This window comes from Aspergillus puulaauensis, chromosome 4, assembly GCF_016861865.1.
Source record: "Aspergillus puulaauensis MK2 DNA, chromosome 4, nearly complete sequence".
Lineage (NCBI taxonomy): Eukaryota > Fungi > Ascomycota > Eurotiomycetes > Eurotiales > Aspergillaceae > Aspergillus > Aspergillus puulaauensis.
In genome coordinates this window covers 3,812,756-3,839,529 of record NC_054860.1, presented here as the reverse complement: position 1 = coordinate 3,839,529, position 26,774 = coordinate 3,812,756, and the positions used below count along the sequence as shown (strand labels likewise).

The following is a 26,774-nucleotide window of genomic DNA, read 5'->3' as shown; positions in this document are numbered from 1 at the left end:
CAGCTATCATTGGTCAACCGGACCAGCCAGCCCACAAAATTTGAGAAACAGCTTCTTGGGACGCGTCCGTGCTGACGATGGGAGAAAAGATTCGGATTATCTGATTCGTCGCGGAGGACGCAGAATTCCTTGTGGAACCAATCAGGACTCAGGAGCAAAATGAGCATCGATCGGGTCAAGAGGAGAACGTACTTCCGTCTTCCAGCCTTCCAAGACAGGCAATGTGCTGAAAAACCCTGCAGCTAGCCACAACTAGTGCCCTCTCCCCTTCGTGACGATCTTGTTCCTGTCCGATAAGCTGGACCCAATCGACACTCGTCCTCTACGGGAGCTGCCGATCGAGTGGGTTGGTTGGTGCTCGATTCTCCACCCTCAGTTCGCAACTTCGCGTGGAATGCCCGCAGCCCGCCACAAAATGTCATGTTGATCCGAGTCAGTCACAGACCATATCACGACACCCACAGTGCGAGTCAAGTCGTCAACTCCCTTGACATGGCAGCTCGACCCGGCAGGATTGCCGGGTGTGGGAGGACAAACTCAAAAGACTTGCAGGAAGTCCACCCATCTTCCTTGAAGCCATGTGCCGAGGATTGCGACAAGGCCCAAGGAGTAATAACCAGCCGTACTCCTACAAGACTTGAAAATACTACATAGCGACGTAGCAGCATGCCGCAGCCTTGGGCGATGCCTTGGAGGTTTGAGCTTTTGGTTGATCATTACTCAGAACCAGTAGTCCTGTAAAGGCCAACTCCTGAGTAGCGCACGAGTCCCAGCTCGGAACGATACGTGTTCCCCAAACTCAAAAGCCCCGGCCCGCTAACTGCCAACGAGGAAGTTCTGTCAAAACCGTCGTGGAGCGTCTGCAAGGGGGAAAACTGGAAAGAGCCCGGGCCAGCCACTCGAGAAGATTAAGAATGCTGAGTGCCGACAGACGAAGGAAACCAATGCCATTATAGCCTTTGGACAAACGGCACTGATCTCTGAGCGATCATAGCGCATGAGCCATGAGGGCTTTTTTTTTTTGGAATCCGGGATGATTAATTATTCGGTCTTCAGCCACGAATAATCGTATTCCCTCTCAAATGCTTGCTGGAAGGACAGCTCGCGATCTACCATTGATCCTGGACACTTTGAAGATCCGAGGTTCGCAGAGTCGAATTGTCAAGAATTATACGCGAACTAAATTCACGAGGAGCGGTGAAAGCAGTGGAATACGTAGTGATTACGAACGATGGCATAATGGAGGGCAGAATGGCCAGCCGGAGAAGAGAACCCGCTGCATGTTTAGTCCAGTCCGGTGAGCTGCGCTTCTTCCCCAAGCATCCTCATCCTGCACGATCATCCCCCTAGAGGTGGCTATGATTTGTGGAAAACTCTCTGAGAGGTGAAGGACTGTCCCTTCACTGGAATCGTCAATATCGACATGATTGTCGGACGTGATATATATCGCTGAGACTAGAGAGCGTTTCCGCATTCCTGATAGTTAGTCAATAGAAACATTGGCAGCAACAAGGTCAATATGTGCCAGGAGTTAATTTAGTTAGTTATATGCCACGGTGACATAAACCATTGAGAGCAACAAAAGTACCTAGTACGGCAGGAATGTTAGGTCGGTGAGTGATGTTGCAGCTCGAGAGAGAGAGAAGGCTCGGGCGGTGACAGGCGGCATAAACGCACCGCGACGGCCAATCCAAACTCCCCTGACACTTGACACTTGGATAAACAATTCCTTATGGCGAGCACCCCTCTGTTTCGAATTTCCGCTGAAGATGTCCCTTCTGAGCCCGGAGCAGAAGGGAGATTTCTACGCTCAGGATGATTCGGATGCTACCCCGGTAGTTTCGCCTTTTGAACAGAAACAACCATTCCCCCCTCTACCTGACGAGCTAGAAACACCCGGAGAAACACCAGGTGATAGCTACCCCGACGACGATGAGCAGGATGTAGCTTCCCCTACCCACCGCGGAATCGAAGCGGGGGATGATATGGATTTTCACTCCCATTATTCCCTGGAAGACCAGTCTTTCTCAGATGCTTCCACGGACTCGAACGACGAGCAGTCGCCTGAGGATGGCATTGCGATGCACCATCCTTTCCGGCAGTCGGCAAGTTCGCTTCACGGACCTAACGCGTTTGCGCCGCCGTTTTACAACAGACCCCCCACACCATTACCGCCATCCCCGTCGTTGACGTCTTTACTCCGACCTCCTTTTTCTACTACTACATCGCGGCCGACTACTCCTGACAGTTCCGATGTGGAGACGCCCAATGATACTGAAGCTGCTGTCGCAATATCAGCACGACGGGCGACGACTGTGCCTAGGGCAAGCCCCAAGGTACCAACTTACGAATATTATGGCTTCGTCCTCTACCTTGCGTCGTCATTAGCATTCCGTGAGTACAATGATGGCTCCGATGGCCTCGCAATGCTAACGATTGTTGACAGTGATATATATCCTCTGGTCATACCTCCCATCGCCCTTTTTACATCAACTTGGCATATACTATTATCCGAACCGCTGGTGGTCGTTGGCGTTTCCTTCTTGGCTCGTCATGTCGATCATCTATATTTATGTCGCCTTGGCATCTTACAATACGGGGTATCTGACTCTACCAATGAACAGCGTAGAGAATATCGTGGATGAAGTGGCAAATGTAGCAGTCATCGACGGGAAGGGCAGACGGCGGCCCGGCGGTGCTGCAAAGATGCGTCCTGGCGCAACCTCTTATCAGATAATGGGACCGCAAAACCGGCGAGTCAATTGGAGAGAGATCTGGAGCGAGGGGACGGATGCGGTTCTGGATGTTCCGGTTGGGGGTGTATGCGAGGTACTCTACGGACAGGAAAGGGATGGCGAAGACGATGTTTGTGAAGAAAGCCTCGATTTATAGACCTATTTATCCTAGATGGAATCTATGAAGTACCCACGCGTGTGAACTCAGCAGTTCGTATTTGACATACGGCCAGTTAGCTTTCTAAGAGTATGAAGAGAAGAAGGACAAGTATATAGCGTAATGCCCAGTGAAGTACTTTGTAGTTTTTGTGAGGTGATGATTCGCGGGAAAGTGGGGATCCACGTTGAGGTCGACTTTTACCAAGCCTGCCCAGATTCCAATGCACGTTGCTTGAACCTTCTCCGGCAGTGAAGATTCCATCTGGCAGTCAAATTAGCGATCAAGCGATAAACCCCTGACGGGCAACGACAAACAATCCCAGCGCTAAAAGCGGCAACACTCGCGTGGGCGGCTACGAGAGCCAACGAGAGGCCAGCGGAGGCGGTCACTTTGGAGCGAGGAGACCTCCAGACGCGCTCAAGTGTCCAGTCCATCTCGGCACCAACAGCACAGCTCGACTCCTGCTCTTCGCTTCGATCGAGTCTTCTCGCCTCTTAATATATCTCTATTGTTGCTCATTTTCTAGTGCTGGCACGGCTTGGAACATTGTTTCCTGCCGCTGTCTGCCGTCTTGCTGTTCGCTCACAACAACACTTACCGCTGCGAACACCAATTCCCGACTCGACCACCTGAACCTCCCACATTCGGGAGTTCTACGCGCGAGCTTACCTTAACCGCTTTGTCATAATTGTTTTTTTTTTTTTTTCGCTCCTTCAGCTTCGCATTGTATGGCTTGGCAATCTCCCTCCGCCATGTCTGGGGGTGGAGGGTTCGTCGGCCCTGGCGGTGATGCGAACGGCGGACTTCAGGGGACGGAGTACACACTGCAAGGTAGGTTCCTCGCGCGAAAGAAATTGGTGTTTTCATTTATGTCAAATAATCCAATTCGCAATGCTAATTACTCCTCGATTTGTTAGGTGTCATGCGCTTCCTCCAGACAGAATGGCACCGACACGAGCGGGATCGCAACGCCTGGGAGATTGAGCGCGCAGAGATGAAGTCTCGGATAGGAAAACTCGAGGGCGATGTGCGAACTAGCAAGCGAATGCACGAGTCACTGGGGAAGCACGTTCGGCTTCTGGAAGCTGCATTGAAGAAGGAACGCGAGAAGGTCAAAAAGCTTACAAACAACGAGGCTGTGGAGGACCTCCGGGACCCAAAGGAAATTGCTCGAGAGAGCATTAACTCCCTAAAATGTGATTTTTTCCCTATGCACAATTGTTCTCATAGCTCACCGCTGACTTGTTTCCGCCTTCTAGCTCAACGACCGAAATTGGAGGGCGACTCGGGAGATCTCGACCCCAACGCTGAAAATCAACACGAATACCGACAAGAGAACGAACGCGACAAGTCACGACTGTACCTATCCAAGTGCTCGCAGGAAATTGCGTATCATGTTATTCCCTCCGCGCATCCGCCCCCCGATCTCGGCGAGCTCGAGCTCTCAAACCATGTTTATGGGAACCAACAGCTCTCCCAACAAAGCATAGAGGAGGTGTATCTCCAGCAACAACGGCAAAAACAGCAGGCAAACAATCTTATGGCACGCGAGGCCCCCATGCAAAACCATCAGCCTCTTGTTAGACAGTACCCGGAGAACATGGGACTATCTCGTGCACCGAGCCAGTACAGCCTCCCAGCCACCTCGAGAGACGTTGTCGATAGGCGGGTTATGGAGCAGCAACCAATACAGATGACAGCTATGGATGACAGCAAACAGACTCTGGAGAACTCTGTCCGAGAACATGCGGGGCCAGAAAGGCAGTACGATGGGTATGGGCCGCAAGTCTTAGCAGAGGATGCTTCACGACCGCAACAAACCGACGAAGCCGATAACAGTGGCGATGCCGATGGCTGGAACTTTGATGAACCCACCGACCAAGTAGCACCACCTGAATCCCTACCGCCCCAAAGACCCGACGTTGATGCATTTCCCAATGCGAACTTTGTCCGACAGAAGTCACCCGCAAGGACCGGGTCGCTCTCTCATAGAAGAAAAAGCTCTGGTGCTCGCCGGAAAAGTGAGGGTTCCGTTGATCTAGGTACCGCAGCTGGCCCGAAGCAGGACTCTAACTTTAAAGTTCGGTTCGCCCTACGAGGACACCTTGATGTTGTGCGGTCAGTGATCTTTACTGGTGGCGGTAGCCCGTCAGAACCGGAGATATGCACTTGCAGTGATGATGGCACGATCAAAAGGTGGATAATTCCAGCAAGCTACGGAGCCTTTGGCCATGCAGCAAATGCTAGTAGTGACTTGGATATCACGAGCTACTTTACACACCGAGGACACGTTGGTGCTGTGACTTCTTTGGCTGCATGCTCGCCGTCCCAGAACTTTTCGAACGGCGGTCGCACAATCGGAGACGGTTGGGTATTCTCTGGTGGACAGGATGCCAGCGTACGTGTTTGGGAACGGGGCAGGATTGATCCCAAGGCTACTTTGGATGGCCACTCCAATGCTGTCTGGGGTCTTTGTGTTCTTCCTGGGACAGCAGGGTCTATATTTGGCGACTCCTCTAGTCACTACGGCGGGCCGGACCGAGTCATTCTCGCCTCAGGCTCTTCAGACGGCAAAATAGTTATATGGGCGGTTAGTGCGCCGCCTCAATCATCGTCACCGCAAGCCGGAAATCGGCGAGCTGGAGGCAGCAGACGTGCCAATTCAATTTCCTCCGGGTCAAACTTCCCGTCGTCGCCACAGCCCAGCACGGCTACAACGACACCGTTCCATTACACCATGGTCCGACAGATTGTCCGAACGGAATCACCTTCGCCGACATGTATTAGCCCATTATCTCTTGCTGGTATCAATTTCGTGGTGTCCTATACGGACGCGTCGATTCTTGTGTACGATACTAGAACGGGTGAAGAGATCGTGGGCATGGCCAGCCTCGAGACGTATGATGGGACTCCATCGACGGGCGTTAATTCCGTTGTTGCGACCACCGTTGGTTTCGATGGGTCGGCGGGTCTTGATCCTAGCCGCACGCTGGCTGATGAAGAAGTTGTCCACGGTGCCACTGGCTCAAGTGCCGTGGAGGGTGTTGTGATCAGTGGCTACGAAGATAGATATATTCGCTTCTTTGATGCCAATAGCGGTAAGTAATTTTGTTTATCGTTTTGAAAGCCACTCAACTAATAATTCTGCAGGACAATGTACCTACACAATGCTAGCACACCCTGCCGCCATTGCTTCGCTTTCTCTCTCTCCTGATGGCCGCGAGCTCGTGTCTGCCGGCCATGACGCTAGTTTACGGTTCTGGAATCTCGAAAAACGAAGTTGCACCCAAGAAATTACCAGCCACCGTCTGATGCGCGGCGAAGGTGTCTGTTCCGTCATCTGGAGTCGCGATGGCCGATGGGTCGTCGGTGGCGGCGGCGATGGGGTCGTCAAGGTGTTCTCCAGATAATGGACGCAGCCTGCTGTTGATGTATGATTTTGATTCAGATGTCCCGCTGAGACTTTTCTTATGCCATGTTCTTTTGGACCCATGAAATGATTGAGCGATTGGCCAAATTCCTGAGCATTTGTAACGGTGTCAACTTACCTGGCATATGTTCCTTTCTATTACTCATGTCCTTATAACTTCTTTTTCTTCTATTCTTCATGTTTCTTTTGTACCTTTCCTTGATGGTCGCTGTCGAACTAAAGTGCACCGTTACCGATGCCTACGTATACCAAGATGTCCTGTTATTCTTTCCCCCTTTGCACAGGAAGCCCGTCCATGTGGAATATGATCAGGGGATGCATGTTATTATATTACCTTTTTGATGTCTATTTCTCCTCTCGCAACATATCCTCTGTTTTCCAAAGTCGATATGATATCAATTGATGCGAATATACGCCGACTAGAGTCTAGGTTATATACCTAGTCGTTTACTAGATGCACATCTCAAGATTTGATATTTAGGTATCACAACTAATAACGGGGAAATAGAAAATCACCGCCTGGCAGTCCAGGTATCCTTGAACAGTCCTGTCCATTTCTTCGCAACATCCTCATCCTTAAGCCTCTGCTCCAAATATCCCTGCAAGTCACCCCAGAACTGCTCCGTCTCCAGTAAAGCCTCACCACTGGGACCAACCGCAGCCTTCGCCGTAGATTCTCCGCTGCTCTCCGCCTCTCCCTTCTCACCCTGCCCCTCAACAACTCTAGCACCACCCATAACCATAATCCCAAACTCCACACCCTTCCCACCACTGAGCAGCTCCTCGTCCCCAGCGTCACTGACAACATCCGCAACAGTTTTTCCTGTCCCACTGACCGGCTTCCGCTTATATAGAATCTTAATCTTCTCCAACGAAACCTTATTGTCTGTACTGGTCTCGACAATCCGCTCCCGGACCGCATCTTTCAGATCGGACACGCTCGTCGTCGCCAGCGGGGCATTGCGCAGCGTGATTTCAAGAACGGGGTTCCGGGCGGATTTCAGTGTGATCGTGATCGATTTGGATGAGCCGGGGTTTGCGTCTTTGGTTGCGGTCTTCTTGGGCATGGAGGGGTGTGGGGGTTGTAGGCGGGGGAGGACATACTGTTTATTTTATGTATTAGCATGCTGTCCCGGCTTTCGGTATCTGCTCATTGGAAGTAGCGCAAACGGGCGAGGACATTACTTACAGGAGTACGAGGTGTCTGTCCTTGGTCGTGGACATAGTCGGCTCGAAGCTTGACCGGGCGGGAGTCAAGCGTTGAGAGGAAGGACTTTGTGAATGCCAGTTCGGACATTGTCGCCGGCTGTAGTAAAATCGAGATTCGATTTGGTATTGTGGAGATTATATGTTGTCGTGCGGAAGAGTGGGCAGGTGGTTCGACGGAAGAGGTTGAAGTGATACAATAATAGGTAATGTTGCGCCAGAGGCCCGAGTTACCTAATTGGGCGGTGATGAAGCTCCCGGTGGGTTTTTAGGTTGTGCGGCCTCAGCCCTCAGGCAGCAGCACACCCACCTGGAGGCTGGACGAGCCGGACATCTACACCGCCGTGACAACTGAGACTTTACTGCCGCCTGCCACCGCCCATTCGGCGCAGAAAAAAAAAGAAAAAGTTGAAATCTTCTCCCAGCTTGACGGGACAACAAAGATTTCATTGCTACATCGCATATTGTTTCGCAATGGGTAAAGGTCGCCGTATGAAGAAGCAGGGCCCTCCGGCCCCGCTTGATGAGTCAAAAATCACCATGCTGAAAAAACGCAAGACCGGCGACTCAGAATCAAAACCGGACGCTGGCAAGAAGCGAAGACGCAGCGATGTCGAGGAAGATGGAGTCAAAGATATTCAGAAGAAGAAGAAGGCCAATGGGGTTGCTGTCAATGGGAAGGAGAAGAAAAGCGCTGTTGCGACTAGCGGCAAAGATAAGAAGAAGGTCGTGCAGAAGCAACCAGAGCCCGAATCGGAAGATGATGAGGATGAGGATATGTCCGATCTTGACGGAAAGGGACTAGATGAGGACGAGTTTGATGATTTGGATGGTATTAGCGAGGGGTCTATGGATAGCCAGGCTGAAGGACAGTTTGGGTTTGGGAGCGATGATGACGAGGATGAGGAGAATTCTGTGGTCGATTCAGATGAAGACGACCACCCACGACAGGCTATGTTCTCAGACGACGAAGACTTTTCTGATGCAGAAGAGAAGTTAACGGCGGCAAACATTGCTGGTCTATCTCGGAAATTGGATGAACAAAAGAAAGCGGAAGAGGAAGAGGCAGAGCTTGAGATGCAAGAATCTGCGATGCAGACAAATATCGCCGGTGACCGTACGGATGTGTTTGAAGGTGCGGACGGAGAAGGATTGGCCCCTAACCTCCAGTTGCTCCGGACAAGGATCACAGAGACAATCCGCATCTTGGGCGACATGAAGGCGCTCGGCCAACCTAGCAAGTCTCGTGCCGACTACACTCAGCTGCTCCTTAACGACATCTGCACATACTACGGATACACCCCATTCCTCGCCGAAAAGCTCTTCAACCTCTTCACGCCCATGGAAGCATTTGCATTCTTTGAAGCCAACGAAACCCCACGCCCTGTTGTCATCCGTACCAACACCCTCCGCACGAACCGAAGGTCTCTCGCCCAAGCCCTGATCAACCGTGGTGTCGTCCTCGAACCCGTCGGGAAGTGGTCGAAGGTTGGTCTACAGGTGTTTGAATCCGCTGTACCCCTCGGTGCCACGCCAGAATACCTCGCAGGTCACTACATCCTCCAAGCCGCCTCTTCATTCCTCCCCGTCATGGCCCTCGCGCCTCAAGAGAATGAGCGAGTCCTCGATATGGCCTCCGCTCCTGGTGGTAAGACCACCTATATCGCCGCCCTGATGCGCAACACCGGCTGCGTTATTGCCAACGATGCCAGCAAACCCCGTGCCAAGGGTCTTATCGGTAACATCCACCGTCTCGGCTGCAAGAACACAATCGTGACACACCTCGACGCCCGAACTGCCTTCCCCAAAGCAATGGGTGGTTTCGACCGCGTCCTGCTCGATGCCCCCTGTACCGGAACAGGCGTTATCGCCAAAGACCCCGGCGTCAAAAATAACAAGACCGAACGCGACTTCCTCGCCATTCCGCACATGCAGCGCCAGCTGCTGCTCGCTGCCATCGACTCCGTCGACCACTCCTCCAAGACCGGTGGCTATGTCGTCTACTCTACCTGTTCCGTCACAGTCGAAGAAAACGAGGCTGTCGTGAACTACATCCTCAAGAAACGCCCCAACGTCAAGCTCGTCGACACCGGACTCGGCGACTTCGGTACCCCTGGTTTCACGCACTACATGGGTAAACACTTCGATGCGAAGATGACCATGACAAGACGGTACTTCCCGCACCGCGAGAACGTCGACGGTTTCTTCGTGTGTAAGTTGAAGAAGACTGGCCCCACACCGGTGCAGAAGCCCGGTGAGAAGGATCAGAGTGCCACAGGCACCCGCAGACCTAAGTCCTCAGCCTCGACAACGGATGACAGCGACGAGGGTGCTGACAAGACACCCGTCGCTGACGAGGATGGAAACACGGGCGATGGATTCGGTCCTTTCGAAGAGAACGAGGAGGAGGACGCGGAGCTCATTGAACGCGCCGAGCGGAGGCGCCTCCGCCGCAAGGGTATCCACCCTAAGTCGGTCCTGAACAGGCCGAAGAAGGAACCAGCAGGAAAGACGGAGACAAAGTCTGACGAGTCGCCAGCGTCAAAACCGGAAGCCGAGAAGTCTGTTACTGCCGAGCAGCCCAAGCCACAGCAAGAGGGAAAGAAGGACGAGCCTAAGAAGGAGAAGAAGGAGAAAAAGGAGAAGACTAAGAAGTCTTCTGACGCTGCTATTTCTTCTACCCCGCCGTCTAATCAAGAGCAGGAGAAGCAGCAGGTGAAGACCAAGAAGCAGGCTACTGACAGTAGTCCGGGCAAGGAGAAGAAGGAGAAGAAACAGGGCAAGGTAAAGGGCAAGGGAAGTAAATAAAGGGATGGCGTTGATACCTAGTGATATGATACATAATTCATTTATCTGTTTATGGTCTTGTATAGCATGGTGAAATAAAAAGCAATTCTTCTTCAACTGTGTCTCATTCAATCTCCGTGGTATATTTACCCAAGTTGGAGCTTTAGATTTGATGATCTATAGTAACATAGCGTAACATAGCTTAATGAGGATGATGTTCAAAGAAGTCAAATTCGCTGAATATTGGGTCTAATATTCGATGCCTTCACATAAATAAGAGAAGAAGGGATCAAAAGCAGAGTAAACAAGGGTGACATGACATGATAAAAGCTTCCAGGGTATGCCGCTATTCTCCAAAGATTAACCAACTAAGTAATAAGTAATGATTGCACCTGCACCAATCATGAGAAGAAACAAGAAACGAACGAAATAATCAATTCCAATCTGTAGTCCCAAGCAAGCCAAACGCTCCCTAAATCGAATCGAATTGAGCTGAAATCGCTGCGCTCATGTGCGGTAGATTTTGACAACACTGATGATGTTCTTCCGGCAAATCGGACAGATCTCCACCTGTCGCGCACATGTCACACAAGCGCAGACATGGCCACAGTCATAGAAGAGAGCATCCTGCTCCTCGCCGAAGCAAATCTGGCACAGGTCTTTCTCCTCGTCTGCAACCTCCCAGTAGCTGATTCCTTTGCCGTGGCGCTTGCCCTCCTTGTACCCGCCGACATATTTGTTGCCAGTCTTGCGCTCGACAAAGGTCCCCTGGCCGTGGCATTGGTCCTCGTACCAGTCGCCATCGTATGCATCGCCGGTTGGGTACTCCATTGAACCCTTGCCGTGACGCTTGCCAAGGACGAAGTCGCCATTGTACGTTGCGGCGGAGTCGGAGATGTGCTTGCCCTTCCCGTGGAAATAACCCTTCATGAATTCTCCGCTGTAAAAGTCCGAGGTGAACGTGACGTCGGTGGTTTTGGTTCCCGTGAAGGCTTTGATTGGGTGTTTACGAGACTCGGCCCAGATGTAACGGACTAGCTTGTCAGGAGTGGGGAATAGGGCCCGCTCGTTCAGTTGGGCGCGCTTCTCTTTGTTCAGCTTGTCACCAACGATGAAGCATGTCCCGTCCGGTGGACTGATTTCGAATGTCTCTGCTGACGCAAGGGTCATGATTTCAGTTCCGTCGACTCGCTGCCAGACTTGGAAGTCCTTGGTGTCGGGCCATTCGAGATGCTTGCGGATGGCGGGCTTGATGGTGTCCTCTTTCTGGGAGAAGAACGAGCCCATGGTGCGGAGAGACTGAGATTCGACGTCGAAGACTTGGATGTAGTAGTAGACGTGCTCCACTGGTAGGACTACCTTCGGCTCTGGGGGTGTGGCGTCTTCAGTGTTAGCGGGGGTCCCGGTTTGTTCCTCGGTCGGAGTGTCTGTTTGTTGCTCGGATGTGGATGGCTCCTCTTGACCAGCGGCGGCGGGTTGAGCCTGCTGCTGCTGTTGTTCATCTAGCTGCTGAGCGTCCGCGGCAATGATGGCCGCGATGACGGCATCGTTCTCAGCTGATATGGTCTCCTCAGGTCCAGTTGCGCCTACTGAAATATCGGTTTGTTGAGACTCTGCAGTTTGGGCGGTATTCTCAGTGTTTGGCTCAGTGTTTGGCTCAGTGTTTGGCTCAGTGTTTGGCTCAGTGTTTGGCTCAGTGTTTGGCTCAACGGGCTCAACGGACTGAACGGACTGAACGGGCGCTGGGACTGCGTTACGTTCGGCAGATACCGCATCATTAGGGTGGGCTTCCCTCCCACCCTCCGAGACCTCAGCTGCAACTGGTGTTGTGTTCTCAATAATATCTGTGCTCGGTTCGATAGCTGTAGGCTGCTCCATTGACTGTGAAGGAAGCGGACCCCGCTCGTTGGCAGGAGAGACCTCGGGCAAATAGCTGGAAGAGCTAGGCTCAGCGCTCTCAGTAGCTGGGGCCGGTTGGGCATTGTCCAAAGTCTCGGAATCAGAACGTTCAGCAACAGCTTCCTCAGGCTTGGAGTTGACCTCAACCGGCGGTTCTGGGTCTTGCATCGCAAAGTACTTAGCATCCCCATCTGATACGATTTGCAACCAGTAACGAACAGGGTTCAGTGGGAGGTCAAGGGTTGCTGTGAGATCAGAGATACGCGTAAGTGCGAGTGTAGGCCCAAAGCATTCACGGGTATGACCGATCTGCCAAAGACGCACATTCTCTGGGTTGATCTCAGTCTCGGCTTGTGAAGATGCCCAGAGCCCGATCTTCTTGCGGACGTCGATGAGGTTTGTCGAGCGGGGCACAGTCAAATACATGACGCTATCGGCGGCCTTGGCTTGAGACATAAGATCGTATGAGTCGAATAGACTGCTGAGCTGATCGTACTTCTTGAGGGAGTACACTTCGACCTTGATGTTCTCGCTCTCTGTCTCACCGCCAGTCTTGTTTGGGAGCTTGACGTCGCCGGTTTGGTAATATTCCTTAAGTTCATCCGAAACATCCCATTGTCCCTGAGGACCGGGTAGAAAGTCTTTGATGACGTCGCTGCGGATATACATGACAGCAACAGCCACATCGTGTCCGGACTTGTGGTCTGGTGTCTCGCCCGGATCCAGGCCAAGGTGTGGGCCCAGGGCCGTCTTTCTAGTCAAACATTCGACCCGGTTGTCACTGCCATCATCAAAAGCGAGCCACTTGGCGCCCGGTCCACCTGGACGCAGAATGCTGAAAAACTTCCCAGATGTGCGCCGGCCACGGTGGACAATGTATCCGTACAGGACATACTTCCCGTGCTGACCATCTAGGATCCAAGGTGACAGATCTAGCTCCTCGTTCAAGTCGACCTTGTTGTAGAGGAGGCGCCATTGTCGAGCAGCCTTGTCCAGTGTCTGACGGCCCAGTTCGAGGTGCAGAACTGGAGGGAGCACCCATCGCCCGGGTTTGGCTCCGAAATAATGGCTGAAGGCTTCGCTCGTAGACTTGACTTGGTCGGCTGGAACGTAGATTCGCGAGTTGGAGTCCTTCGGAATAGTGTGAACAGCGTCCTTTTGGATGTCCGCGGGAAGAGAGAGAGAGTCGGGTGACGGACTATCGAATATCTGAGCAAGTTCCTTTGCAGCAGGTGTACCCGCGAGTTCTAGCTCCAAAGAGCGGCGTAAGCGCTCCCAGAACTCGCACACATCCGTGGAACCCTCGTGCAGGTTACGCAGTGTGCTTGTAATCATGTCTGTGTCTACATACTGAAGCGACTGGTCTCGCTGGCGTAGCTGCCAAAGGAACTTCTGCAGTGCATCGCATAGTGGCTTGGGCTTTACATCGCAGTTCGTGAGGTGTTCCAGGACATTGACGTTCTGAATGACCTTACAGAATGGAGCGACGTGAAGTAGTGTCGCGAGCCCAGCAACATCCGCGCTGTGGTTGATGATTGAGTCACCCAGAGGACGATATCCAGTCAACCCAAGGCTGTCCCAAGTCGGCTCAGAGTCACTAGGGTGCCACCAGAGTGACCGAGTCGGATCGTCGAAGATGCGAATGTACGCATCGAATGCTAATGTGTCATCGCGAAGTAGGGCCTGGCGATTGCCGCGCTGGCGTCGGTGAATCTGGTCCCAGGGTCCGTGGAAGTTGGTCCACCCCCAATCCAAGTTGTGTGGGTTGAACTGGTTGCAGGAAGACTGTGGCCAGCCCGTGTGAGGCTCGGCGGGATTATAGACGATGACTCCGATCTGGGCCGACACTCTCCATGTATCCTTGGTTGGCTCTGACTGGTTCGCGGCCGCTGGATACTTAGCCTTGAACATCTCTGCCCATGCTTCAGCATTCTCGCTCTTGTCGAATTTAAGGTCCAAATCGGGAGTGCCGGCATCAAGTTCTGCATCTGCAGGGCCACGGAAGACTTTGAACTCTGTCTCCGGAAGAGTGTCGTCTGCGTTCGGCATGGTGTCTGAACATTCAATGTACACGCTCAACGATCCAACATTGTTTCCACGGGGAAAGAACTTGATCGTCCACCAGTAACCACCAATATAGGCCGGAGGAGATCGCAGGATTTTAACACGGTTGGGGCTTTCCTTGGTACCCCGCACACCTTTGATCTTCCATGTGAGGCGGGCCTTCTCTATCGGGACGTACTCCGGGTCGTCAACGACGGGGTGGAAAATCTTCTCCCAATAATTGTCTGCACAGTTTAGATATAATGGATGTGAGAAATCATGAGGGATAACTCACGCTCTAAAGCACTGCGGTCGGTCTCCGCTTGGGACTCAATCTCCTTCATTTCAGCCTCATCCGGGACTGAGGTATCCTCCTCCTCCTCGACCCAGTAAGCATTTTCATCTGCATTCTCGTCCCCATTCTCGTCTGCGTTCTCGTGCGCATTTTCTGGCGCCGGAGAATCATTATCTGGTGAATCTTGTGTTTCAGTGTTCTGGGAAGCTTCGCTCTCTCGAGGGGCTTCGACCTCACGAGGCGTTTCGTTATTTTGGACAGTTTCGTTATCCTGGAGTGTTGGATTCTGTTGAGAAGCTTCGCTCACTTGAGGGGCTTCATCCCCACGAGGCGTTTCAGTGTTTTGGACAATTTCGTTATCCTGGGGAGTTGAGTTTTCTTGAGAAGCTTCGCTCACTTGAGGGGCTTCATCCCCACGAGGCGTTTCAGTGTTTTGGACAGTTTCGTTATCCTGGGGAGTTGAGTTTTCTTGAGAAGCTTCGCTCACTTGAGGCGTTTCAGCCTCTGGAGGAGCTTCGGTCGTAGTTTCTGGCGTCGCATCCTGCTGACGCTCCGGCTCCTGTGGTGGCGGATCTATGATAAGAGTCTGTGTTGGTGGTTGAGGAATTTCCTGTACTGTTGTGATTAAGCCGGCCGCGGGATCAGCTGTGAGGTCGGGTCGGCGGTCCGAGTCAAGAGGGATGGGAACAGGGAGTTGCTCGACGGTGACAGCGGTGTCGAGTCTGGAATCCATATTTGCGGAGAAGTATGCGGGACGGCGGGAGTGAGTGGGTATGAGGAGTAAAGTTGGAGGCTGTCAAACTCAACGGGCAAAACGAAGGAAATATACGAAGCTGAGGAAAAAGAGACGACGACGACAGGCAAACAGTAAGCTCCGAAACGCAGGCTAATAAGGTCTGCAGAAACCAGAAGTGTGAGTCACGCAGAAGGCAGCAGGAGAAAGGCAGGCAGAAAGTCGAGAGCTGAAGAGCGAGTGGGACAACGCGAGTCTAGAAGGACTGCGATAAGGCGCTTATCAGGGGGCTGTTCAGTACGGGGAAGCTGGGGAACTCTGTCCTCAGGCAATGCTGAGCAGGACGTTGCAGGGATACAGCGAGAGGAGGAAGTTGGTTGCAAAGCAGGAGGGGAAGATAGAGAGAAAAATAGATGGGGAGAAAAAAGAAAAAAAAAAGAAAACGGATCAAGACCGGAGAAACGAAAGAGTGAATGCTGGGAGTAAGGCTGTAGAATGAGGCGGTACCACAGCCAAATCAGAGACGCTCACCGCTGGTTCTGCCTACAGAAGCCCTTCTTCTACACTGGAACTCTTGGGGACGCGGCCTCTTATCCACTTTCCCAACGTTTGCAAGGCTCTGGATGATGTCTTATTCATCCTCCTCCGGACTGGCTCTATGGATATCTGCCTTGCCACCGTCTCCCCCATCTCGTCTAGATTCTGCCAGGCCCAACAGGGGATCTGCCAGTCCTAAACACCCCCACTTCACTTCTGCCAACGTATCTTTGCTTTTCCTTTTGTTTGGCGATGGGTGTTGATTATCTGGACGTGGCAACACTTCGGGAAGTCAATGCCATTCATTCGTCTTGTCGGTGCCGTGGCGATCGAACCCATGGAACAGTCCACTCAAACGATCGATTTCCTGCATACGGCCTTCGTGATTCGCCCACTGCTTCCTCCTCACCCACCTGCAACAGCGCCCGTTCCCCTCCTCGGCCTTTCCCTCCTGTCTCTGCACTCCACGCCGGAAACTCGGGATGGATGTGTATGTCCACCGTTGAAGAGAAATTTCGTTCCTGGAGTCTGTTTTTCTGGTTCGTATGCCGCCCCTCCGCCCAATTCCCACCTTATCGGGACGTTCTGGAAGATCCCTTGCCACGCAACTGTCAAATTCCGAAAGTGCGTGCCGAGAACGGTCGGACGACTAAGAGGTGGAGTCAATCTGTTGTTATCGAAAAATTGATACGGGTTTCGACTGCAGCTCATGCAGCATGACCAGCCGAGTTGTGCCAATAACTCCATTCCGTCTGCTTGACTGAAATGCGCAATATTCCTGTCTTAGTTTTGTGATCCCTCCTCGCCAGCTGGCGGTGATTGTCCTGCTCGTGCAAATGTTGCTGCGACAATAAGTGGGAACACCACGGTCGCCTCCGCGTACACCTTGACGGAGTGGCCATCGGTCTTAATCTTACCCCAGCTTACAGCCTCATCCGGGCGAGCACCCGCGTCGCTCCCATCGAACTCTTGTGCTGTGTTGATGTATACCGCATGCTCTGCACCGTTCCGCATCAGACAAGCATTCGCAATATGGTGCTTGACCACCCCTCCGCCGAGAATAATCATTCCCGCCCGGGCGGCCCGCACGGCCATGGTGTTAATCCGACGCAGGTCATCGACGATATCGACTCGAAGACGACGAGGGGATGCGCGGAAAGTGTGGAAATACAGCATATCCCCGAGCGAGCCGTCAGTAAGCGCGGGGCAAAATATGGGGATGTTGTTTTTGGCAGCCCAGTAAAGCACTGAGTCCTCATGGTTGATCTCGTGGCCTAAACGCTCGATGATACGACTCGGGGTCCAATGTAGCTCATCCTCTTCGTTTCCTGTTTCCAGGGCCTTTTTGTTGGCAGCGTCCTGCTCCTCTAGCATCTTGTCCAGGATGGGTACCAGCCAGTCTTCAAAAGCACAGTAGTTGCTATTGGGGACAATGAGGTTGCCAATGCGGTTGAGCCCTTTCGCCCGCAGACCAGCGCCAGGGGCTGTGAAGTTACCCATGTATGTGGGAGCTAGACACTTGATCAGATCCTCCTCAACCCCACCGGCAGTTGTCACAATGGCGGAAACATGACGGTTGCGAACTAGATAACGGATAGTGTCTCGTAGGCCTGAGGAAATCAGGTTCGAGGTGTAGCCGAGGAATATCGTAGTCTTGTCCCCGGTTTCGGGATGACGGTAGGCACGCTATGAATGACAACAACGATTAGCAGAGGGTACGCGAGTAAATTCCTGGGGATCAACGGTACCATGTCGTTGATTATCCGTGCTGCATCAGCAACAGCACTACTCTGGAAGCCCGTGTATCTCATGTTGTCTACCAGCTCGGCGACCGTGATATCGCGGCCCTTGAAACGCTCAAAGTCTACCCCGCTGACCTTGTGAGTGCCCTCGGGGACGGGTTCTGAGGCGACGAGGACGGCATCTGTGACCGAGGATGGCGGGGCATTGGTTAATTGATTTGACATTGTAAAAAATAGCGAGTGTGCTCTGCAAAATGGAAAACGATTGACTTGTTGGAGGTGTGGTGCGGGGTGACGGGGGAGAAGAAGAAAAATCCAGAAAAAAAAAACTGTCTGCCTGAGGCAAAGGTTGAGGGCCGTCCCGCACACTCCATAGTGACCAACCAGGTCGAGTGTAACCAAACTATGACATGAGCATTAAGTTGCACAAAAGTATGCAGGATACTGCAATGTTCAGAAGTTAGGGCTTATATTGTATAATTTTATATCCTATGCTTGCAGCCTCAATCAACTTCGGTAGAGGAAGAGAAAACTCACACCCCAGTGACATAGCCACGTTCAAGAAGAAACTGGTAGTTAACGGACTGGGTTTGACTCTGTTGGAGAACGGACTTACGCGGCACCGGCTACTTACGAAGGATTTTTGTATCTTTTGTATTGGGGAATGGCCCAGTAAAACGCCCTGCGAATCGATCTCCTGGGCATACATATGCATAAGTAGCTCCGAGACAAATTATATACAACCAAAAACCTAAAAAAGACCTTTGAGGTAACGAAAGCATTTGGTATATATATATACTTATGCCATAGGCCCTTTCACTCGCTACTTGCTACTTGCTCCAGGCCACAAATGAATGGCCCATCAATCTTCGTAACATGAATCTTACTCGTATCAAAAAAGGCGGCCTCATCAGCTTTAACCCGCTCGCTGCTCTTATCCAGCGCGACCTGGAATGCCCTGAAATGAGGTTCGTCCTCGAAGACCATCTCCGTGACGACGTCGAATTGGAAATCTGAGGGGCTGCCGGCTAAGGCTGTGGTGGCTTGGTAGGCGGTGTTCGATGTATCTGCATCCGCGTCTGTCTCATCGATACCACCCTGCCCATGGATATGAGCACGAGGGAGATAGGAGCGTTTATAGACGGTTGGGAAATGCGACCCAGTTACTTCTCTTACGAGGGGGACGTGGGTGATTTCGTAGTAGGATTTAAACTGGGATGGGGTTAGGCCCGGCTTGCGGTAGAGGATGGCGAGGATTGTGTATGTCATTGAGGTGGTATTTTGATATTTGAAGAGGGGAGACTGGGGAAAGAGAGAATCCTGGATAGTAACTAGGAGGTCCAGATGAGGGGTTGAGGATTTTGAGCAAGGAGCACTAATAGACAAGATGGAAAAGAGCATTTCCCATAGTGGAAAGATACGCGGGTGCCGAGACAAGACGGGGGGGTGCTCTACATGAGCGGGGAAGAAAAAGCAAATGTGAGTGCCCGGTTACTTTTCCAAAGCCTGGATAGATGAGGCGAACATGTTTTGGGCTTGAAATTCGATGCTCAGGTGCATTGGTGACAGGATACAGGACAGGGGGCCAATAAATAGAAGTACTTTGCTGAAGGTCAAGACTAACTAACTAACTATACAGAAGCAGCTCAAGCCTCAGGCAGCGAGAACTCGTAAAAGCGGCAAGACACTATACCATATTAAATATTAGGATTTAAGCAGCAGGCGGTGAAAACGGCAGAAAGGATAACTGCCATGCGCCCACCTAACCATATATAGCTTAGCTCAATTCGAGCAGGGGCGTTGTCTTGACTGCCTGAGGCGTCACTAAGCTTGAAGGTTCAAACCTTGAAAGTTGAAAGTTGAAGCCAAGGGTCTCGCCTCAGGCACTAACCCCCGATTAGCTCTAGTGCAGGCCCTTTTGGGGATCCGCATTGAAGATTGGAATCGGTTTCAAACTTTCAATGAGGTGGGCGCAAATCCTCCTGGCCAACGGAATCCATCCCAGCTCTCAGGATCCAACGGCACTGGTGACTGGTCAGTGGTCTCTGTCACTCTCGCGGCTGCTCCTCACTTCATGATCCGAGCGAGATCTTCATTTCTCCCCCTTCTCTGCAACTTCCTTCCCTTCTGCCATTTTCTTTTCCCTTTCTCTCCTCTTTACCTTTATTTGCGCATTTTAACCGCGCTCGAACCTCGTGAACCACCATTTTTGATTGAGACTATCTCCCCGGGGCAAATAACCCAAGTTCAAGGTTTGTGGACCTCTTTGCGCCTGCAGTCTCAACTCCTTGCAGCTGTCTATCCGGCGTTCGTTTGACACGTTGTACGCGCTTGGATATTTGGAAGGTAAGGAAACTGCGTCACTGTTAAATTCTATTTCCTGTCTTTTTGCTCGTCAACTGCGTTGTTCACTCTCGCCTTGGATCTGCCACTCGTCACACGGCAACGGCATCCAGTCTCATTCATGACTGGCCGCAACACCCTCCCGCCATGAAAACGGCTTCACAAGTTGTTTATTTTTGGATTTTCTGTTGCCAGCTTGATCGATCTTCCCCTCAGTTCAGCTCATCTCCATCTGAACTCCTGACTCTTGAGACAAACAACGCTAAGTCGTTGCTCAATTTCGTCCCGAGCTTCGCCCGCGTTTTTGCCAAAATTTCCCGATTCGGCTGGGCTGATTAGATAATTTTGGGAAATGGCGTTGGCCCGTGCTTCAGGCTTCATTTCAAGATCACGTGTTCCCCACACCCTTTAGCCTCCGGGCAGGTCGCCGACTGGCGTCTCCCCAGGTCCCCCCTACCTTTTCTCAGAGCCGATTTCCCATTTTGACGTTACTCCGTTTGTTTTATTTTATAGCGCACAGAGGACGTGCACGACTAACCTGCTGCAGGGCTCTCTGCCAGGTTGTTCCTTCTGATACCTTCTAGCATGGTCCTGTGATGTCTGCGCGATATCCCCAATCGTCTGGGTTTAACCCCCGTGACCGTTCTCCCCAACGATTCGGTGATCGTCGACCGCCAGCCGGGCCTCGTGGTTCTGACGATGCAGGTCTACCGTTAGGGCGCGAGCCACCCAGGGCTCCCAAGGCCTTGATCGACACCCCTCGAGGCGCTCCGTTTGGTGGTCGAGGTCGAGGCTACCCCGGCCGTGGAGATTTCCGTGATAGGGACCGCGACCCCCGTGATCGCGATAGAGAACGTGACCGTGACTTTCGAGACCCTCGCGATGGACCACCGCCCTTTCGCCGCGATATTGATCGAGATTGGGGCCGTCGCGGTCATGACTTTGACGTGAGAGAGCCGCGCGTTGGATTTGGGCGCGGTCGTTCGCGTTCACCTCCGCCTCCTCGCGACTTCCGTGATATGAGAGAACCGCTAGGTCGAGATCCAGATATTGTGAGAATGCGCCGTGGCTCGAGAGATAGTCTATTGTCAGTATCGTCCACAGCACCCGATGGGCCCCCCTCTGCTGGCCATCATTCCCGTGCTGGGCCAATTCGTGGCCGAGGTCGTGGGGATTGGGACGGCGGGCGCGGCCGTGGTCGGATGCAATATTTAGATGATCGTGATTCGTTTCGGCGACGGAGTCGGTCACGCGACACTAGGTGGGACCGGGATAGAGACCGAGACCGAGACCGCGAGAGGGAACGTGCCCTTGACCGTGATCGTGATCGCGAACGCATACTTGTGGATCGCGACAGAGATCGTGACATTGATAGACGCGATAGAGACCGCGATCTGGACCGTCGTGATAGATTCGATCGCCGTGATGACTTGGACCGCCGTATGGACCGCGAGGAGCGAGACAGGCCCACGGATTTGTGGAAGCGAGACCGACCCCCGAGCCGAAATGAAAATAGGAACTCCAGCATTTCATCCATCCCGTCCGGTGCACAGTCGGTGCATGGTGCTCCCGCGTTGGCAGACAGGATTTCTGACCAGCCGACTGCCGACCACCCTCGAAAATCATCCGGGGGGGAGCCCTGGCGTGACGTGGAACGACTGGAGTCCCTATCCTCTCGACCAGATCCTGCAAAGGAGTTCATCCCTCCTGTTAACAAACGCTCCCCACCCCCAGCTGCTCCTCAAGTGCCAGCTTTTGGCTCAGTAACCGCCCCTATTCCGGATTTGTCTGCCGAAAAACCGTCCACCGATGCGCACCCTCCAGCACTGTCGCCAGTTAAAGCCGAAAAAGAACGCCAGGAGCCGCCATCAAGGCCGCCAGTACTACCACCAACAGGTCCAAAGGCAGATCGAGGTCCGCCCCATGTCCCGGAACCGCGTTCTCGCACCAACGAATCGAAGCGTGATGATGCCCATGATGCTCATCCGAAGCAGGAGAGCCCGGTACGGACATTCAAACCGCCTCAAACGATGCCCGTTGGTCTACAGAAACCCTTAGATCTATCCCCACCCACCGCTCCAGCAGCCATGGTTGCCAAAGAGGGAGCAGCCACCCCCGAGCCTTCTCCTAGCAAATTGAGTTCGACCAGTATACTCTCAGAAGCAGCTCGAGGACCTCCTTCAGCGGGACGATCGGCGTCGCCCGGATCCCACACATCGCCTCGCATGCATTCATCGGCTATCCCCACTGGTCCTCGGGCACTTCAGCAACGTCCTCAACCATCCCGTGGACCTTCTAAACATAACAAACCATGGGTTCGGCCGGGCTTCAATCGACCGCCATCCGCCACTAGCCCGACTTTACCACCAAAGAGAGACTCCATTGATGTCAAAGAGAGGAGCCTGTCTATTAGCGACGACATTAAGCGTGACACGAGAACGGCCATTGATGAACAAATGAAGAGCCCTAATGCCAATAGATACGATGCCATCAAGGATAGAATCGGCCAAAAAGCCCAGGAAATCACTGCTGCCCCTGAGCCACCGTCCACCGAATCTCGCGACCGCACCGCAAGTCCTCCGCCGCTCCCTGTTGAGGCCCCCGCCAAACCGGCCGAGATCGGGGGCGAAGACGAGGACGGCGACGTTGTTATACCGGACTTTGGGAGGTCTAGCGATGAAGAGGAGGATGAAAATGTTTTTACGCAGGAGTACTTGGAAGAACGGAAGCAAATTTTCGAGAAGGACATGAAAGCCCTTCGTGCAGAAATGCCGCCTCCGCCTTTAGAGGATCCGAACATTGTGTCTCTACTGATGCGAATCCAGCTCCTAGGCATGATTGCAAATGACACGGAAACCCAAAAAGCCCAGCCACCGGCAGCCCCGGCAGACGAGGTTCCTGCACCAGAGGATGTGCAGGGTGCCCTTGAGGCTACAGCAATTGGGAAGAAGATCGAGGAACATGAGCCATCAACAAAGTTGGTTTTGGACTCGCTTCCCGATGCGGTGTCTGTAGAGACGCTTCCATTCCTGCAATCGGGGCCTCCTACACCCATGTCCGACCTAGATACCTACCAAGACAACATTGCAACCCATGAACGCATAAAAACGATTCTCCGCAAAGAGCTGGTTGACCAGCGCAAGGCTATCACTAAAAAGAATGCGGAGCTGCGCTTGGATTGGTTGGCCTATTACAAGCGGTGGCGATTGAGTGTGTGGGAAATGGACCGCGCAAAAGGAAAGCACAAGCCCTCTGAAACTCCAGGCCCGACTCCTCCCCCGGCACCACCACCGGTAACGCCGATTCCCATCCTGGAGAGCCGCTCCGAACGGCGATACAAAGGAAACAGCGAACTGGACTTTCAAAATGCCCTTCGTGCGTCGGAGATTTCTGCACAAGAGGAACTCGCTAGGCGCCGTGAGAATAAGGCTACTGCCCAGCCCGATCTCAATCGTGAAGCAGTTATTCCGGACATGCTCGAACCCCGTGAGGCCAAGGCTTTTATCTTCAAGGATACAAATAATATTGTCGATCCTTCTCAAGCTATGGATGTGTTCGGCTTTGTGCCACCGCTCAACGACTTCACTCCCGAAGAGCACGAAAAGTTCACTGATGCCTTTATGGCATACCCCAAGAAATGGGGCAAGATTGCGGAAGCGTTGCCTGGGCGAGACTTCAAACAGTGTATTGTTCATTATTATTTGACCAAGGAAGAGATTAAATACAAGGCCAAGTTGAACAAGCGCTGGAGTCGCCGCGGCCGTGCGCGGAGATCGGCCCGGCCCAAATCCAATGCCCTCATGGCTGATCTGGGTGTCGTGAAACCTGATTACGAAGGGGAGGAGGAGCCGACGCCTGTGACCGACACCGGCCGTCCGCGTCGTGCAGCTGCCCCGACTTTTGGAGACACCACTGTCGATGTCGACCAGGCGGCCAATGGCCGTCGGGCAAATGCGACAAAGGATGGTGAGCAAGGTGAGAAGCCTGCAGGTCGACGAGGTGCGCGCGCAGGAGCCGGCACTCGAGGTGGTCGCCGGGCCAAGGCAGCCCAGCAGCAACAGCTACAGCAACAACAGCCAGGCCCCTTGACGCCACAGCCGGAGCAACCAACTTTAATAGCACCACCCGTGCCAGCTGCAGCGGTACCAACCCCAACAATTGCTAGTATCTCGAATACGGAAGTCCCGGAAATGGGTATGGACGTACCTAGCGATGTTGGTGTCGTGAGGTTTAGAGATCAACTCGACGGCGATCGGGCTGACGTGCCCCCGAGGTCGAAATCTGGTCGCGGTCGTCCCAGAGATAGTATCTATACTTTCGAGCCCACAGAGCCAGAGAGTACGACAATTATACCTGCTGCTGGTGCTGCTGTCCGGCCGGAGACGAACTACAACTCGCCACAGACGACCAGCTACTGGTCTGTTCCGGAAGTACGCGACTTCCCCTTGCTCCTAGCACACTTTGGCCGTGACTTTGAGGGGATTTCTAACTTCATGAAGACAAAGTCTACTCAAATGGTAAGAAACAGACCCACTCCCAACTATACAAAACCAATAGGAAGATACTCCGGCTAACGGTTAATTCCATCATGTCCAGGTTAAGAACTATTTTCAACGACAACTTGATTCTGGCAAGAAAGACTTTGAGGATATTGTTACCGATGCAGAGACTAAGAGGGCGCGTGGCGAGCCTCCAAACCCGTTGCCGATTCAAAATTTTGCAGCGAAACGACGTTATGAAGCTACGCCTTCATCAGTCAATATGTCCAGGCCGCTCGCGCCGCATACTGAGGCTACTCCTGAGGTTGAGGATGGTCGAATTGCGTCCACGGCCAGACATGCTGCACTGACTTCTCAGCAGGCATCCTTACACGCCCGCCCGCTTCATGAGAGGGAACGTAGCATGTCTCGATACCAGTCCCTTGCACAAGCTAGTAATGCCCCGATGGCTCCTCACTCGCCCGCCATGACTCTGACCGATGACACCTCCCGGACGATCCATACGCAGCCTGGGATGCAACAGCGAATCCAAGGGCCGCGCCTGGGGTACTTTGCTGCAGATGACAGGCGCGAGGCACCAGCACCTGGGATCTCCTCTCATGCAACTTCTCGACCTCACGACCACCCCGTCTCTTCACAGCAAGTCGCCGCGTCTGCGCCTGAGATAACAAGGATTGACCCGCTTCACAGCCAAAGATTTCGAACAACGGGCGTTGATGTGCACGGATCACCTTTGCTGCCGGGTCAAAGTGCAACCGTACCGCCGCATCAACCATACCTGTCATCCCTGGCCCAACCCCACGCGCAGCCTCCGTCGCTCATATCTCATGGCTCACACTCGCGCCACCCTAGCCTGACGAAGCCTCCAGGATCACCGGTGCAAGGAATGGCAAGGCATGAACCAGAGATGTCTCATATTCGACGTGACTCTGTCGGCCAGAGGTCTTTCTACCCTCTATCTGCGCCGCATGCCGGAGTTTCTCAACCACCTTCGGTGCTATCCCCACCTAGAGAACCTCTCCGCCCAACGTTGACGCCGGTGGAGACCACAGAGCCACCTCGCCAGGTTCCTGCGAAGAGGTCAAACATCATGAGTATTCTGAATGATGAGCCTGAGGAACCGCAACCTCGAAAACGATTCGCAAGCGATCAGGCTAGCTCGCCTTCGCGGCCAGTTTATGCTGCGAGTTCGTCACTCACCCACCCAAGTCCTCGGCAAGAAGAACCCATGCTCTCGGCTTCGCATCAAAAGGGCACAGCGTACTCACAACAGAGCCAATACCTACCGCCGTCCCGCCCTTATCCAGAGTATTCCTACAATCCAGTCTCGGAATCTTCTGGGGCTTCCAGAAACACTGATTGGCTAGGACGTTTCGATCCTCGAGCTCCACAGCAGTCCCAGCAGCCATCTTCCGCTCCTCCGCCGCCCCATAGTCGCCCGTCAACGACCTTGGCTCCGCAAACCCCATACTCCCCGTTTGCGTCGAGCCAGACCCCCTCAAGTCAAATGTTACCGAATCTCAATGCTCCGTCCCCCGCGCCCACGCCGCCGCCGGCAACGGTTTCGCAGCGTCCTTCATACCCGACTTCTATGTATGCGCCATCGCCGGCGCCGCATACCCACGCTCCAGGAGGATCGCGAGACATCTCTTCTCAGGGTCCCATGTACCGTTTGGCCATCGGCTCTCCTACGCCTCGAAATAGCCATATTTCATATTCCTCGCGCCCGGGGATGAGCTCGACGTCGTCCTACGGCTCAACGGCGCAGACCGTGCCGGTATCTGCGCATATGCCAGGCACGCCCCAACAGCACCCGAGTGGTCTTCCTGGGTATCACCATGTGCAGCCCATGGTTGCACACCAACCTCAACCCCATCGACCCCAATTGGGACTCGCCGGGGTACACTACGGTCGGCACACGCCCCCGCCACAGCCACAGGGATCAAGAATGGCGCCTTTATCAGGGGCGGTTTCTCAACAGATGGGTCGCTCCTATACACCTCCGACTGTGTTGCAACCCAGTCACTCGGGCGGGATGGCATATGCACCAAGTGGGCCTGGAAATCCCCACCCTCTCCAGACACGACCGCCCGGTCCAGGCTCAATGAATGAGCCGATGCCTGGGCCGCATGGGGGTTCGGCCCATCATCGAGTTTACAGCCAGGGGTCGAATAATCCGTATCCCGGGCCGCTACCGTCTCAGCACAATCGGTAAATCGGCATCTCATTGCGATGTATTGGAAATTATTTGTATGGAGCAATGTATTATAGGACATTCTCTTCACCCACACTTTTCTTTATTGTTACCACTTTCTTTTACCCAGGCCGCCTTTTAGGCGGGGATGCTTTTTGATAGTTATGAGTT

The 26,774-nt window shown here is 53.1% G+C and overlaps 8 protein-coding genes across 8 annotated transcripts; 4 read left to right on the top strand and 4 right to left on the bottom strand.

Moving 5' to 3' along the window:
- Window positions 1–1,769: 1,769 nt before the first annotated feature.
- On the top strand, window positions 1,770–2,892 carry APUU_41489A (uncharacterized protein; the record flags this gene model as incomplete). The annotated part of the gene is made up of 2 exons (XM_041704677.1): window positions 1,770–2,394; window positions 2,447–2,892. 2 exons carry the CDS (start codon window positions 1,770–1,772, stop codon window positions 2,890–2,892), a joined length of 1,071 nt encoding a protein of 356 aa, XP_041557239.1.
- A 731-nt stretch (window positions 2,893–3,623) lies between these two features.
- APUU_41488A (cell differentiation and development protein Fsr1) lies at window positions 3,624–6,305 on the top strand (the record flags this gene model as incomplete). Its single annotated transcript, XM_041704676.1, has 4 exons — window positions 3,624–3,726; window positions 3,813–4,091; window positions 4,155–5,993; window positions 6,046–6,305. 4 exons carry the CDS (start codon window positions 3,624–3,626, stop codon window positions 6,303–6,305), a joined length of 2,481 nt encoding a protein of 826 aa, XP_041557238.1.
- Window positions 6,306–6,837: 532 nt separating this feature from the next.
- APUU_41487S (uncharacterized protein) lies at window positions 6,838–7,622 on the bottom strand (the record flags this gene model as incomplete). The annotated part of the gene is made up of 2 exons (XM_041704675.1): window positions 6,838–7,428; window positions 7,515–7,622. The coding sequence occupies 2 exons, from the start codon at window positions 7,620–7,622 to the stop codon at window positions 6,838–6,840; spliced, it is 699 nt and encodes a 232-aa protein (XP_041557237.1).
- Window positions 7,623–8,005: 383 nt separating this feature from the next.
- Window positions 8,006–10,339, top strand: NOP2 (rRNA (cytosine-C5-)-methyltransferase NOP2; the record flags this gene model as incomplete). The annotated part of the gene is made up of 1 exon (XM_041704674.1): window positions 8,006–10,339. One exon carries the CDS (start codon window positions 8,006–8,008, stop codon window positions 10,337–10,339), a length of 2,334 nt encoding a protein of 777 aa, XP_041557236.1.
- A 486-nt stretch (window positions 10,340–10,825) lies between these two features.
- APUU_41485S (putative MATH and UCH domain protein) lies at window positions 10,826–15,288 on the bottom strand (the record flags this gene model as incomplete). Its single annotated transcript, XM_041704672.1, has 2 exons — window positions 10,826–14,505; window positions 14,556–15,288. The coding sequence occupies 2 exons, from the start codon at window positions 15,286–15,288 to the stop codon at window positions 10,826–10,828; spliced, it is 4,413 nt and encodes a 1,470-aa protein (XP_041557235.1).
- Window positions 15,289–16,608: 1,320 nt separating this feature from the next.
- On the bottom strand, window positions 16,609–17,792 carry DYS1 (deoxyhypusine synthase; the record flags this gene model as incomplete). The annotated part of the gene is made up of 2 exons (XM_041704671.1): window positions 16,609–17,511; window positions 17,574–17,792. The coding sequence occupies 2 exons, from the start codon at window positions 17,790–17,792 to the stop codon at window positions 16,609–16,611; spliced, it is 1,122 nt and encodes a 373-aa protein (XP_041557234.1).
- A 591-nt stretch (window positions 17,793–18,383) lies between these two features.
- On the bottom strand, window positions 18,384–18,836 carry APUU_41483S (EthD domain-containing protein; the record flags this gene model as incomplete). The annotated part of the gene is made up of 1 exon (XM_041704670.1): window positions 18,384–18,836. The coding sequence occupies one exon, from the start codon at window positions 18,834–18,836 to the stop codon at window positions 18,384–18,386; it is 453 nt and encodes a 150-aa protein (XP_041557233.1).
- A 1,670-nt stretch (window positions 18,837–20,506) lies between these two features.
- On the top strand, window positions 20,507–26,624 carry APUU_41482A (MYB DNA-binding domain protein; the record flags this gene model as incomplete). Its single annotated transcript, XM_041704669.1, has 2 exons — window positions 20,507–24,427; window positions 24,507–26,624. The coding sequence occupies 2 exons, from the start codon at window positions 20,507–20,509 to the stop codon at window positions 26,622–26,624; spliced, it is 6,039 nt and encodes a 2,012-aa protein (XP_041557232.1).
- Window positions 26,625–26,774: the final 150 nt, after the last annotated feature.